This window comes from Neodiprion pinetum, chromosome 6 (assembly GCF_021155775.2).
Source record: "Neodiprion pinetum isolate iyNeoPine1 chromosome 6, iyNeoPine1.2, whole genome shotgun sequence".
Lineage (NCBI taxonomy): Eukaryota > Metazoa > Arthropoda > Insecta > Hymenoptera > Diprionidae > Neodiprion > Neodiprion pinetum.
This window is the reverse complement of record NC_060237.1, coordinates 21,147,799-21,160,059: the sequence shown is the minus strand read 5'-3', so window position 1 is coordinate 21,160,059 and position 12,261 is coordinate 21,147,799. Positions and strand designations below refer to the sequence as shown.

General features: G+C 35.9%; 2 protein-coding genes and 1 long non-coding RNA gene across 4 annotated transcripts; 1 reads left to right on the top strand and 2 right to left on the bottom strand.

Moving 5' to 3' along the window:
* Window positions 1-360: 360 nt before the first annotated feature.
* On the bottom strand, window positions 361-3,425 carry LOC124221138 (uncharacterized). The gene is made up of 2 exons (XR_006883748.2): window positions 3,202-3,425; window positions 361-2,779 (listed from the first exon to the last, which is right to left on the bottom strand). It is a non-coding gene; the product is annotated as an uncharacterized lncRNA (long non-coding RNA).
* A 190-nt stretch (window positions 3,426-3,615) lies between these two features.
* On the top strand, window positions 3,616-7,998 carry Urod (uroporphyrinogen decarboxylase). 2 transcript variants are annotated; one of them, XM_046630846.2, is made up of 6 exons: window positions 3,616-3,759; window positions 4,197-4,494; window positions 4,618-4,776; window positions 4,925-5,224; window positions 5,319-5,492; window positions 5,581-7,998. In XM_046630846.2, the coding sequence occupies exons 1-6, from the start codon at window positions 3,686-3,688 to the stop codon at window positions 5,719-5,721; spliced, it is 1,146 nt and encodes a 381-aa protein (XP_046486802.2). In that variant the 5' UTR covers window positions 3,616-3,685; the 3' UTR covers window positions 5,722-7,998. The 2 variants fall into 2 exon arrangements, with proteins under 2 accessions (XP_046486802.2, XP_046486803.1); XM_046630847.2 differs by lacking the exon at window positions 3,616-3,759 and adding an exon at window positions 3,773-3,919.
* Window positions 5,945-10,749, bottom strand: LOC124221130 (arrestin domain-containing protein 17). Its single transcript, XM_046630842.2, has 7 exons — window positions 10,413-10,749; window positions 9,521-9,676; window positions 8,644-8,855; window positions 8,371-8,553; window positions 8,075-8,286; window positions 7,706-8,001; window positions 5,945-7,619 (listed from the first exon to the last, which is right to left on the bottom strand). The coding sequence occupies exons 1-7, from the start codon at window positions 10,525-10,527 to the stop codon at window positions 7,489-7,491; spliced, it is 1,305 nt and encodes a 434-aa protein (XP_046486798.1). The 5' UTR covers window positions 10,528-10,749; the 3' UTR covers window positions 5,945-7,488.
* Between the last annotated feature and the right edge of the window lie 1,512 nt (window positions 10,750-12,261).

The window sequence follows — 12,261 nt, the reverse complement described above, 5'->3', positions numbered from 1 at the left end:
TAAAAAGTTGTATTAGTTTTGTTTTTCAACTACTTATTTCAAAAATCAGTTTCTATAGTACACAATATTTAATCATTATTTTCAGCTTCTTGAATCATTAAAAATTCCTTATCATAGTTCATTTTCTTCGTTTTTCTACAGATTATAGTGTAAAGATCTTCTTGTTACTTTGTACGCCTGATCAGATGGATCCATTTGCTGTGTGGCTGTAATTATACTGACTTATTTTAATTCAATGTTAATGACGTATAGCACAACAGCTTGAACACTTCTTAAGCTTATCTTTTTCGTTGAAACAAATCTTATTGAACTTGGCAACATGATTTTGTTATTATTTGAAGCTTATTTTTCCTTCAAATACTTTTACTTCTTATTCGGGTACTTTGGAATATATTACCCACGCCATTTCTGACGCACTAAGTCGATACGAGACTAGCTAGATGTTGGACACTTGTATGAAAAGTTATATACTAATTAAACTAGTATAAAGAAGGTAGTAAATTTAGTTCTCAGAAGTTAAAGGAAAGCGATTTAATTTTTAACAGTAAACATCATTTCAGTGTACTTCTTATTGAAAATATCTTATCCTCAGTAACAACCTGAGACTCCTGGCATTATCAGGATTTCATTCTGTTCTATTCCTAATTATTCATGTACTATTTTTAGTGCTTAAAGTATGGATTCTGAATATTCGCCCAGCTTAGTTGCAAAATTTAGCCTAGTATCAATTACAACATGCATTTTCCTAAAGTTGGCGTTACAATTACAAAAGAGACAGAATTCTAACAGCCAAGCAAAAAGTACACATGTGGGTAGAAAAGAAACGAGATGTCGAGCTACTAGTGATCAGATTGTGCTTTGACATTCATCAGATAAGGTAATTATATTTGCGGCAGAAATAATATTTTCAAGTTTCCGTTTATTATTCAATTTACATATGCGCAAATGATGATTTGAATACTTGACATGTGCGAAATTCCTTAATTTTTATTGGGTAGTTATACAGGAAAGTATCATGCGCTGACTAAACTGGAAATCTGGTCCTTCCTGCATAACTGCGTGTTAATGCGTGATCACCCTTTAGATATAGAAATAGGCTTCGTATGCCGTGTTATGTGTATGATATGATATTAATTCTTGTATTATTCTATGACCCAAGTAAATATGAAAAAGAGTGCTGGCTGCCCCGTGTGTGGTAGGATATAATCCAATTTTTTTTTAATGGATGCTGTTGTGTTTCTGTTATTATTACCATCATTATTAATATTATTATTATCGTCATTATTATTACTATTATCGCGATCATTTTCATTATGTCTCAACAACATTCTGTCACCTTTACATACATTATAATTGATACAAAGTCTTAGATCCATGTGCTTTCGAGATATCACTGTAGTAACAGGTTGATCAAGTTTAATGCCAATCTTGGTCATTTTATTGTATAGTTGTTTGTTACAAAAATTTAGGTATAAAACAATTATGAATAACTGAATTGGTTTATCTTCATCATCCCTGCCCAGCACTCTAGTTAGCACTCTTCGTAATAGATTATGTTAATTATTATTTAGAAGAACGCTATAAAAAATAAAGATTTTAATAAAACATGTTATTTCTGCTCTTTCATCACTACAATTTTTACCGTAATGATACAATCTAATACTTTGAACATAATGTACATACAAGTCTTGTTTAAAACATTAAGGGTGGAGCAATAATTTATTTTTTGTAACATCTGCACTGAAAGTCCTTTTTTATACACCATCCACAGGTACTTAAAGGAGTCTCTCAAACCCTAGTGTGAGAAAAATTGTCCCGCACAGCTGGCAGTTGTTTAAAAAGTTTTTCTTGCACTCGGGTTTAAGAGACTTCTTAATTGCTGGTGAATAATGCATAAAAAAATAGGACCTTACGTTAGAGTCTTGACAAAAAATAATGTTCGATACACGATCAGAAGGTGGCAATGCCTAGAATGTGCGAATGTGCGACACTCGCTATGCAGCCTTGGTGCCATTATGCTTTTGTATCGAAAAATACTATTATTAATACTCAAATTCTTAATTATCATCTATTGTCTTCATATTTAATTATATCAATGAACGCAAACAAATTGAAAAATTAAAGGTCTTATAGATTCTGATTTTAAACAAGCTGGAAAATGTTGAAAAGAATTGATTCTACTTTGAAATAAATTTCTCTAAATGTAGATTCACGAAAATTTGGAATCAGGCAAGTCCTTTTAAACTGCTAATTACACGTTTGAGAAAAGCAATTAATAGCCACACAATTGAGTTGAATCTCTTGTGTATTTAGATTTTAATAAGATTAGTGAGTGAATGATTAATTAAGTAATTGAAATGGATAAATATAAGTAATAAAGTACATTTTAAATATTCGTCAATTACTGTATCATGCCTGGTGCTTGCAGAATAGCTGTATAACTTCAAAAGAATCAATGCAGAAGACAGAGCATGGTTGCGTGCTCTTCGTTAATGTCATTGAAATAATCTGACAGTGAGTATATTTTTGCTGCTTTTTCTGAAATAAATTTCGATGCCTTCCATTAAAAAGGGAAGCAGCTAATATATATGATTCCTTTGATCAAACATTGAAAGTTCAATACGTGCGCTGATTTATTTATCTTTCTTGAAATCATCAAGTAAAGCTCCTCGACCAAGTCCCAAATACGTGCACTTGTTCTTTTTTCTACCTCTAGTCTTCATGATGGCTATATCCCGTTAGGGCAAGTGTCAACCCACCAGTGTGTACGTAGAGTTGCCTGAAAGCGTGAGTAAGTAGCAGTAAGTAGGCTCTTTTTCGTTTCGCTGCTCGGTTTGTGGCGCGCAGCCGACAGTGCCTACGGTGCTCATTCGAAACCGTGAATGTAACATTAACAGGGCTATCGAACGTATCAAGCTGTTTTTTCACGTGCAGCAAACAGAGAGAAACCTCAGCAAACAGCAATAGCAAAATACTCTCATTGGCTGTTTGTTACGTACGTGGTGGGAGGCTTCTGCTGTACGCAGCAAAACCAACTGCTGTAATGGTTTATTTCTACTTCGAAAAGCTATATTCAGGTACCGCAAAATGCTGAAGAAAACACTAGAATCATTGACCAATCAGAGCATTTTTGCTGTTGCTGCATCCAGCTGTTTGCTGCACGTGAAAGTGCAGCCTAACTGTCAATATGTAAATACATACCTATATTTGAGACGGGGGGATTCGGACGATCCTGATAACCAATAAAAGGAAATAGAAGACAATGTAGATGAAGAAAGAAGCACAGCAGGTGTGTGTCATTGTGCACAGTGTTCCCAGCCGCAAGATAATTATTGAAAGTGCAATAGATGTGCGATAATTTGTATATATTGCTTCTTGTTTGAATTTAACAAAAATTTATCAGAGCCAACGTAGAGTGAAATTTCTGAGAATTGCGATATTACGTGCGCCAATAAACCTCAATAGTCACTAGCTTTGTATATATAAATTTTGTTATTTAAAAATTTGAATATGAATAAATAACTGAGATATAACATTTGAATTCAATTTTCTTTCATGACATGTTCGAAATACATAAATTTTCCCGCCATGTGCTCGAGAATAATGCAATTTGAAAAATTGGGTATCGGGCATAATATATGTATGTAATAATATTGATCTAATGGTTTTTTAAATATTGCAAGCTATGATTCAACGAAATTTAAAAATGTATGATAACTTTTGCCCATGTACGATAATTTTACGCCGTTGGCACGATCGGTATGTATGTCTGTACATATATGCAATCTTATGAGTGAGAAAATTCGTCGCATAGTCGTACGGTCACACAGTATTTAACGAAGGTGGTGTGAATTAATAGTAATTGTCTTTTGTAATTACTAATATATGATAGTAATTGTTATTTCTTTGTTGAGGCAAGGTAAGTGTTTATCAAATAATCAAACTATTTTGTTTTACTATACATACTATAGTTCCCACTTCTCGTTCAAACCCTTAACTTAACATAACCTACTCGTATTCAGATAAGTATCAATGTTATTTTAACCAGTAAGCATTAACTGCATTCAACAGCGATTGTAAATAATAATGCTGTGAAACTTAATTTTTCCATGACATTTACTTTTGGTGCTTGGTATCTATCAGTCATTTATGATCTGGTCATTTGGCATGATGTTTTAAAAATTCAACTATTACAGAATGACCGAGCATAATTTTCCACCTCTAAAAAATGACCGGCTGCTCAGAGCTGTTCGAGGAGAGCCTGTTGACAAGGTTCCTGTTTGGATTATGCGACAAGCTGGAAGACATTTACCTGAATTCAGGGAAATTCGTTTGAAACATGATTTTTTTACCATCTGTCGAACACCTGCGCTTGCATGTGAAGTCACCCTGCAACCCATAAGGAGATTTGACTATGACGCTAGCATAATATTCTCTGACATCTTAGTTATCCCACAGGCTATGGGAATGGAAGTGGAAATGAAAGCTGGAGTTGTAAGTCATCATATTTTAAATAGTGAAAAGATGTTGTCTATTGAAAAATTAATTCATTAAATTCATTATTATATGCATGATAATGTAAACATAAAAATTATTTACTTTATGTGGGTCTTGTAGGGTCCAGTTTTGCCAGAACCTCTAACAGACCCATCTCATTTATTAAGATTGATAACGCCCGATGTTGAGAAAACTTTGGGTTATGTCGGCGATGCCATAACGCTGACACGACAATGTTTACAAGGAAAAGTACCCCTCATCGGTTTTACTGGGGCACCGGTCAGTATTTTACTTTGTCAAAGATACCTTTTCCTTGGTCCAATAATTATCTTACAACACTTCACTTCTTGTCTGTGTTTTTACTCTAACATTTTACATCAGAAGTACAGAGATCATTGTGCCATTAAACATTATGTTCAAATTATAGTGGACATTAATGGGCTACATGGTGCAAGGTGGTGGTAGTTCAACAATGGCTCAAGCCAGGTTTTGGCTTTATCATTATCCAGAGGCTTCACATCAGTTGCTACAACAGATCACTAATGTTGTAATTGATTACTTGGTGATGCAAGTAAAATCTGGTGCTCAGCTCCTACAAGTATTTGAGAGTTCGGGTGATTTTTTAAACGATGAATTATTTCAAAAATTTTCTCTCAAATATCTTAAGCAAATCAACGAAGGAGTGAAGAAAAAACTGGATGAGCTTAACATTCCACAAGTTCCAATGGTATTTACATTGCCTTGTTCACCATTTTTCGTCACTCCAAAATTTATAAGTAATTAAAACTAATTTATTGTGTAATGAAATTAATATGTCATAGACTGCATTTCCTAAGGGTGCTACCTTGAATTCCCTTGAAATGCTCGTTAAGGAAAGTGGATATGATGTGATTGGATTGGATTGGACGGTAGATCCTGCAGAGGCAAGGGCCCGATTAGGACCAAATGTTACTCTGCAGGGGAATATGGATCCTTGTGCACTATATGCATCAGAGGTACTTTGGTTGACACTATTGAACTTTGACCATAACTAACGCGAAATACTAATTTTCTGCGTGATATTTTTACCATATTTTCACTTAGGCTGAAGTATTCCAACGTGCTGCAAATATGGTCAAAACATTTGGCAAGGAGCGGTACATTGCAAATTTGGGTCATGGTATTTTACCGGATGCACCTATTGCATCTGTTGAAGCATTCATCACGGGAGTTCATTCGGTTTGATAGGTACGATGTCAGAGAAAATACATTGAGTAAGTGAACACTTGAGTATGAGTTAATGAAATTCTGGCTCAATGATAGAATGGAAACTGTATATCTTGTCAAGTTCAAGAATTTGCCACAGAAAAGGTGAACTCTGGCACTTATCGTTTAGAACAAAGCTTACTCAATTGCAAAGATACTGTGACAGCTGAGTCTGCAACAGTGAATGTTTTTCACAGACATGGATTTGCGTTTTTGCAGTATCAATGATTTCTTACAATTCATAACTATTTTTTCACTTAGTTATTTGAATCATGAATCACAAGTTTTATTGATATCAGTAGGGCTGCAAATTCAACAGTGAGAAACTTAATATGAATTACCAGACTTGCTGCATTCTTTAATAATTCAGTCTACCAACTGGAACTCCTAGATTCATTTTGTTATTTGCAATTTACAATGTCACATGTTATAGAATACTATATATAATTAATCAGAATTCTTTCCTTTTATACACTATGAATTTAATCATCGTTGTTGAAAATAAAAAAGTTGTAAAAAAATTACTGTATTTAGTACGAATAGCTTGAGAATTGGGAATCCGTCAGTATTTGAAGTTGGCAAAATTGAGGCATCAAAAATAGAAATGTGTCTATATTGAATAATTTATGATGACCTAGTCAGCCAAAACTGGGAAATCAGAGAAAATTCAGCGGATTTTGTGGAGGTATGGAGAGAGAAGAAAGCTTCCCTCTTGAAAAAGCAAAATATTTAGAATATTTGTCTCCATGTGCTCGGTTAGCATCATCGTTAAATAGATCAGAAACGTATTTTTAAATACGAATTGAAATAGAGCTCTATTTATTAGATACTGGAATCGCCATTATAAGTTTGGATTTTAGTCGGGGAAAACTAATAATTTGGTCCAGGAAAAGTCAGGGGATTTTTTTGACTATTTTTAATGGTCTTCATTTCATTCAACCTTGTTGGTGCTGTCCTCACTTTAAGTTTGAATCTACCTACTATTCAAAATTTGATTAATACGTTTAGACATTTGAACTATGTTTACATAATCAGTGTGGCGAAACACCAAGAAAATCGGGAATAATCAGGGAATTTTGTCTATAAAAGTATTATTTTAAATATTTTATCTAAATGTCAATTATGATGGCCTGCAGAAAAAACGCATTTTTTTATAAATTGTGTTGAAAACTCAGCTATGTTTCGTAAAGTCAGGTAAGCTAACTTCCGGAAATGGCATTGTTCAATTTGTAATTATATGTGTGAAACGAGGCAATACTATGGGTTTTTGGATCTAAATTTATATATTGAAGGTGCATAATTTCTGGAACTTTTGGTCATAAAAGCTGCCCAACATTATAGGGAATTCTGAATTCTTAGACAGGAAAAATCAGGGATTTACATTTGAGCAATATTATCGCCACCTTAATAACGGTGACCGTTGTAACGTTTTCAAAATATAAGAAATTGATTAACACAGTCTTTTTTAGCGAATGATCTATTTTATATCTATATAGCTGCATCAAAACATGTAAAAACTTAATAATTGATGTTAGTACAGAAGCATTTACAACAATGTTAAAAAATAGTGTCCTTATGTTAATTCCTCAATTGTTCATTTTAAATATTATTACTCGATTTGTCTGGATAACGCAACATTTATTAATGCGTAAAACTTGTCAGTGAAATTGAACAAATGTCTAGCTTTGGAATATTATGTAGAGATTCACTTTCACAGCACGCTCAGTTTCGAATACATTGAGTTTTCTATTCTTGTGCAAAGTTGTAGACGGGATACCTTGGCGCAAATTGATTTCTTGCTCCGAGTACATGTTCTGACTCACCACGCTCACGTATACTACGTGCTCCGTAACGCGATTCTGCGTATGATGGTGGGGCTGTTGAACAAATGGAATGCAAAACAGTTTAAAAAATTCCAGAAAATCAATTCGGGCAAAGCATCATTCGGTGCGAATTCACTTACGAAGATTGGGGTACATGTCCATCGCTGGTGGCAACGGCGGTGGTGCTACTGGCATCGTATTTCCAGATTGATCTCGCGCGACGAAACCAGGTGCAGTTGCTGCTGGTGCGGTAGCAGATGGATTAAAGGCTGGATAGCCACTCGGATAACCGCCGTATGTTGGATCTGCCAGTTTGGTTGGATAGTCATCAGGTTTGAGGCCGGTACCAGGTGGTAGAGCAATCGGAGGTTGGTAACTCGTGAGAGGGACCGTACCCACGTATACCGGGATATTTTTCTTCAGATTACGGTGATACCTAGAAACGCGCATGGAAATTTACATATCGAAAGCAAAGAATACGCTTATGGCAGTAATAGTTTCCAACTTACCACCCCGAAACGCAGGCCTCTATTTTGATGCAGTACTCAAGTTTGATGATACCGCAATTCGCGAGGTTCGAAGGCGGAAGTGGAGGAACGGTAAGCCTTTCCTCCCAATGTACGGTAGCACCGGCTTCCACGGGTCCTTTTCCGATTTCCGAAACTACGATCTTGACCTTCTTCGTTGCATGAGACGGTAAGCTTGCCGTGAAAGTTACTACCTATAACCAAAACACGATGTATTACAATTTACAATTGCCGTAAATAGAATATAACCACGATTGATTGGTTCATTGTCACCGTACTTTTCTCAGCACGAACTTGACTGTGTCGACTGTTACATTACTGAGATTCTCAACGTTCACCCTAATCGGAATAACTTGGCCCGGGACGTAGCCTCGCACTGGTAGAATCACATTTACGTTCAGAGGTGCGGACCCACAGCATAGGCAGCAAAAGGTCTTCGTTAATTCCTCATTGACAGGTTCCTAAAACGAGTTATTTCCGAAAAATAAATTATAAAAATTTTCGCGCCTTTCGTATCTCATGCAATCACATCACGGTAAGAAAATTATTACCGCGGCTCCTCGTTCCTGGTTAAGATCGAGCGGCGATATGACCGTAAATGCTGTTTTCACTTCTTGATCAAACTTCCATGGTCGATCCAAGGTTGCCTTTACAGTATATCGTACGTGGCCTAGGTCCGATTCAAAACTACTCGGCAAATTCGGCGGCAGGACACAGCTGAAGGGATAAGTGTGTTCGCCGGGAGGTAGCTGAATCTCGACACCTATTCACGTATATATAAGTGTAAATATAAGTGGGTGTATATATATATATGTAGGAATGTCACGTTTCTTTTGCCTGTAGATTCTATATATATATATATATATATATACACCCACTTATATTTACACGTGTACGGTATGGCTACTAGAATCTACAGGCAAAAGAAACGTGACATTCCTACATCACTTGCAAATATACCTCAATGCTTTGACTGTTACGTCATTTACTAATAACTGACCATCACGCGAAATGTTTCAGATTTTACACAAGGTCTCTTCATCGATACTCTGTCCTTTTCTACAGATACTACAATCATTCCGGTATTACCACGCACGACTGTTGTCTTCCTACGCTATCAAGTCTTTAATAATGGGGCACAGATGAACAAACTTTAAATAAGTTTTTTCTGTACAAGACCAAGTATTTTAGAGTTTCAATGGGAGGTAACTCGGCATTGACATATCGATTAACTTATAGTTAGGACAATTTGCGATCCGGGTAAATAATTTTGCGACTGTAAATTGAAAATGTACGACGTGTATACCTATAACTAACTATACGTAAAGCGCGTAGAATATGTCACGGTTGACAATCGTAATTGATCTGGTTTGAAAGAATTGATTTATTCTCGCAGTAAATACTCAAAACCAACATCATAAATCTTACCTGAAGCTCCACCAAGGAGATAGTATTGTATATTGAAATATTGCTCGTGACCGGTAACCATTTGGTTTTCGTCGTTGTACTTTCCATCATTGTTCAGCTCAGATTTACTCTCTGTCCAGGCAGTATTCGCTTCGCCTTTTATCCTTATATTTATACCTGAGAAGGCAATGGGATACGGATAAAAATATCTGTAATGCAGTGTTCTAAACTTCGTTCTGAATAATTATTTCATAAGTATCCGAATGTACTAAAATAGAAATGATTTGACAGCTCCGCCAGATCCCCGTGAGTCGTATCTAGCGTTTTGACAATCTTATTTCTGCATTTTCGAATCTGCCTATTTGCCGAATTCTTTCGTTGCCTGGTATTTTTGATATCCGTTCAACCGTTTCACGCTATAATTATACGCTCAAAAACGCGGCTGAACGCCCTCCATGCAATATCGTGATTCGAATAACTAATAGCCATAATATATTAGAGACCGCTGTTCTCATGTTCATGATAATACACCAACGAACCCAACCCACTTAGCCCACTTTTTTCTATTTTTATGTTATTGCAGAGTATATTCAACTATGCTTCCCACCGTTCTGATTTAATTAACGGAATGTAGCACATCCTATACGTATCGTACGTAAAGTTATGAATCTGTTTCGAATGTTTATATATACGTTTTTGTTTATGCTGAACCTTATAATTAATCACATTACCAAAATTGCATTGACAATGAGAACTATAGCGAGAAAGGAGGACATGATACTTCTAAATCGTCGGTACTGCTTGTAATTCGATACAGAAAAAGGAGCGGTCGGCAATCTCCCGCCTCGGTTAAGAAGCTCTGTGGAAATCTAATTGTAAGGCATGGACATCAGTCAAGTCGCGATTATCTTACCACGAATCTTCTTCGTTGAGTCAATGACTACGAGAACCCGTCCAGTCACAGTCTGGCCTCCATAGAACGTATTCCACGGATTGTCAAAGAGTATCTGAAAGTCCCTGAGTACCATTTCAACTTGTTAAACTATATGTGCGCCGCCAGTCCTGTGCCACTAACAATAAAATAGTATTTATAATGTGTATCACACAACTGATTCGCCTTTTCGATGCGGAAATTTTGCAATTTCGGTATGCGACGTTTGTACGAATGATTGCCGTAGTTGACAATCTCTAGGCGATCCTCAACGACTAAAGCGCGAGAGCACACTGCTTTGCCAATACACCGCCGTTTATTTTATCTCTCCCGTTCGAAAGGACCGTGTGCTATATCGAGCCCGCAGAGGCTACGAGTTTTCGCGGCGGCGTGTCGCGCCGATTGTGACGTCATCGACAGCACCGAGTGTGATGTTACTTGGAACGCGGATTTGAACCGTACACTGTATAATGCACGGGTACAGTCAATGGGTACGTTCGACTTGGCGCTAGTAATAATATGTAATACATGCAATTTCTCTGTAAAGGAGCCTGTTTTTAGTAAAAAATAAATTTAATTACGTTGAAAATTAATTAAATGACATGATTTTATAGCGCTTGAAATTGTTACAAAAAAAACCCACAATATTTTGTGGTAAGTCTAGTATTTTCGCTGTTAATCTTGCAAGAAAGTGAATTTTTACATTTATTTCCACTTTAACCCTGAATAACTTTTGAAAGAGTTTAGTTATCGAAAAATTATATTAAACTTTTTTTGTAGAGCATTAAATTCTCTACAATCATACGTGTCGGACATTTATGTACATACATTGCCTCATTACTGAGTTACAAGATTCAGAAATAACTAAAATTATTTTCGCGTATTAATTAAATAAAAAATGGAAGATTGCACTCAGGAACCACTAAATATTAACATTAACCCCCGACAGGCAATGAGGGTAAAATTGCCCCCCAAAAAATCTTGTACTCTTGGAGCAGACTGTAAGGATTGAACCCTTTTAACGTTCATTTTTATTTGTTTAGTTTAACTTAATTACTTTCATAATACAAATATTTTACGCGGAATTGTTTGAACTTTAGTTTGAAAAGAAAATTTCGTTAGTTTTATTAAAAGCTAAAATATTTTTAATTAATTTTCAATAGTCATTATTTACACTCCTTGGTAGTAGAGATTTACGGTTTGGATGTTTGCCTGTCAGAAGTTAGGGGCTTAAATTATTAAAGGTGTCTTATTTCCTATTCATACAACTATTAAACATGTGACTTTGAAAAAAAAATCCGTTTTTTTCGACCAGTCTACCGTATACATAGTGTTATACAGACGCGAGACCGATAATGTTATCTTATTAGTTTTCAATCTTATGTATGTATGTATGTTCTTCTCATTATCAATTTATTTTGACGCGTATTTTATTCTGCCGAAAGTCGTGAATGAATTGAAAATCACGCCTGACGCCGCGTACTACTGAAAACCTGTACACATATACCGTGGTGTGCGCAGCTCCCCCGGCGTTTCCAACCGATCGAGAATATCGTCAGTCGGTTTTGAGCAGCTGTAGCGAAAGCGTGCAGACCATTAGTCCAGAATTTAGTTCGCGTTGTTCAGACTGTCACTTGATTCGATCAGTCCATTCCCACTAAACTTATCTGTGAATAATGTGCAAACTGCAGCGTGTGACCAAGGTGTGAGCCCAGGAAAATAACAAGTTACTGAAATAAAAATGGCTCGCGAACATTCAAGGTGAGTTTCCTGTATCGAGTTTTTAGTATTTTCTAAAAATTTAACTTTTAGTAATCTCAATCCTCGTCTC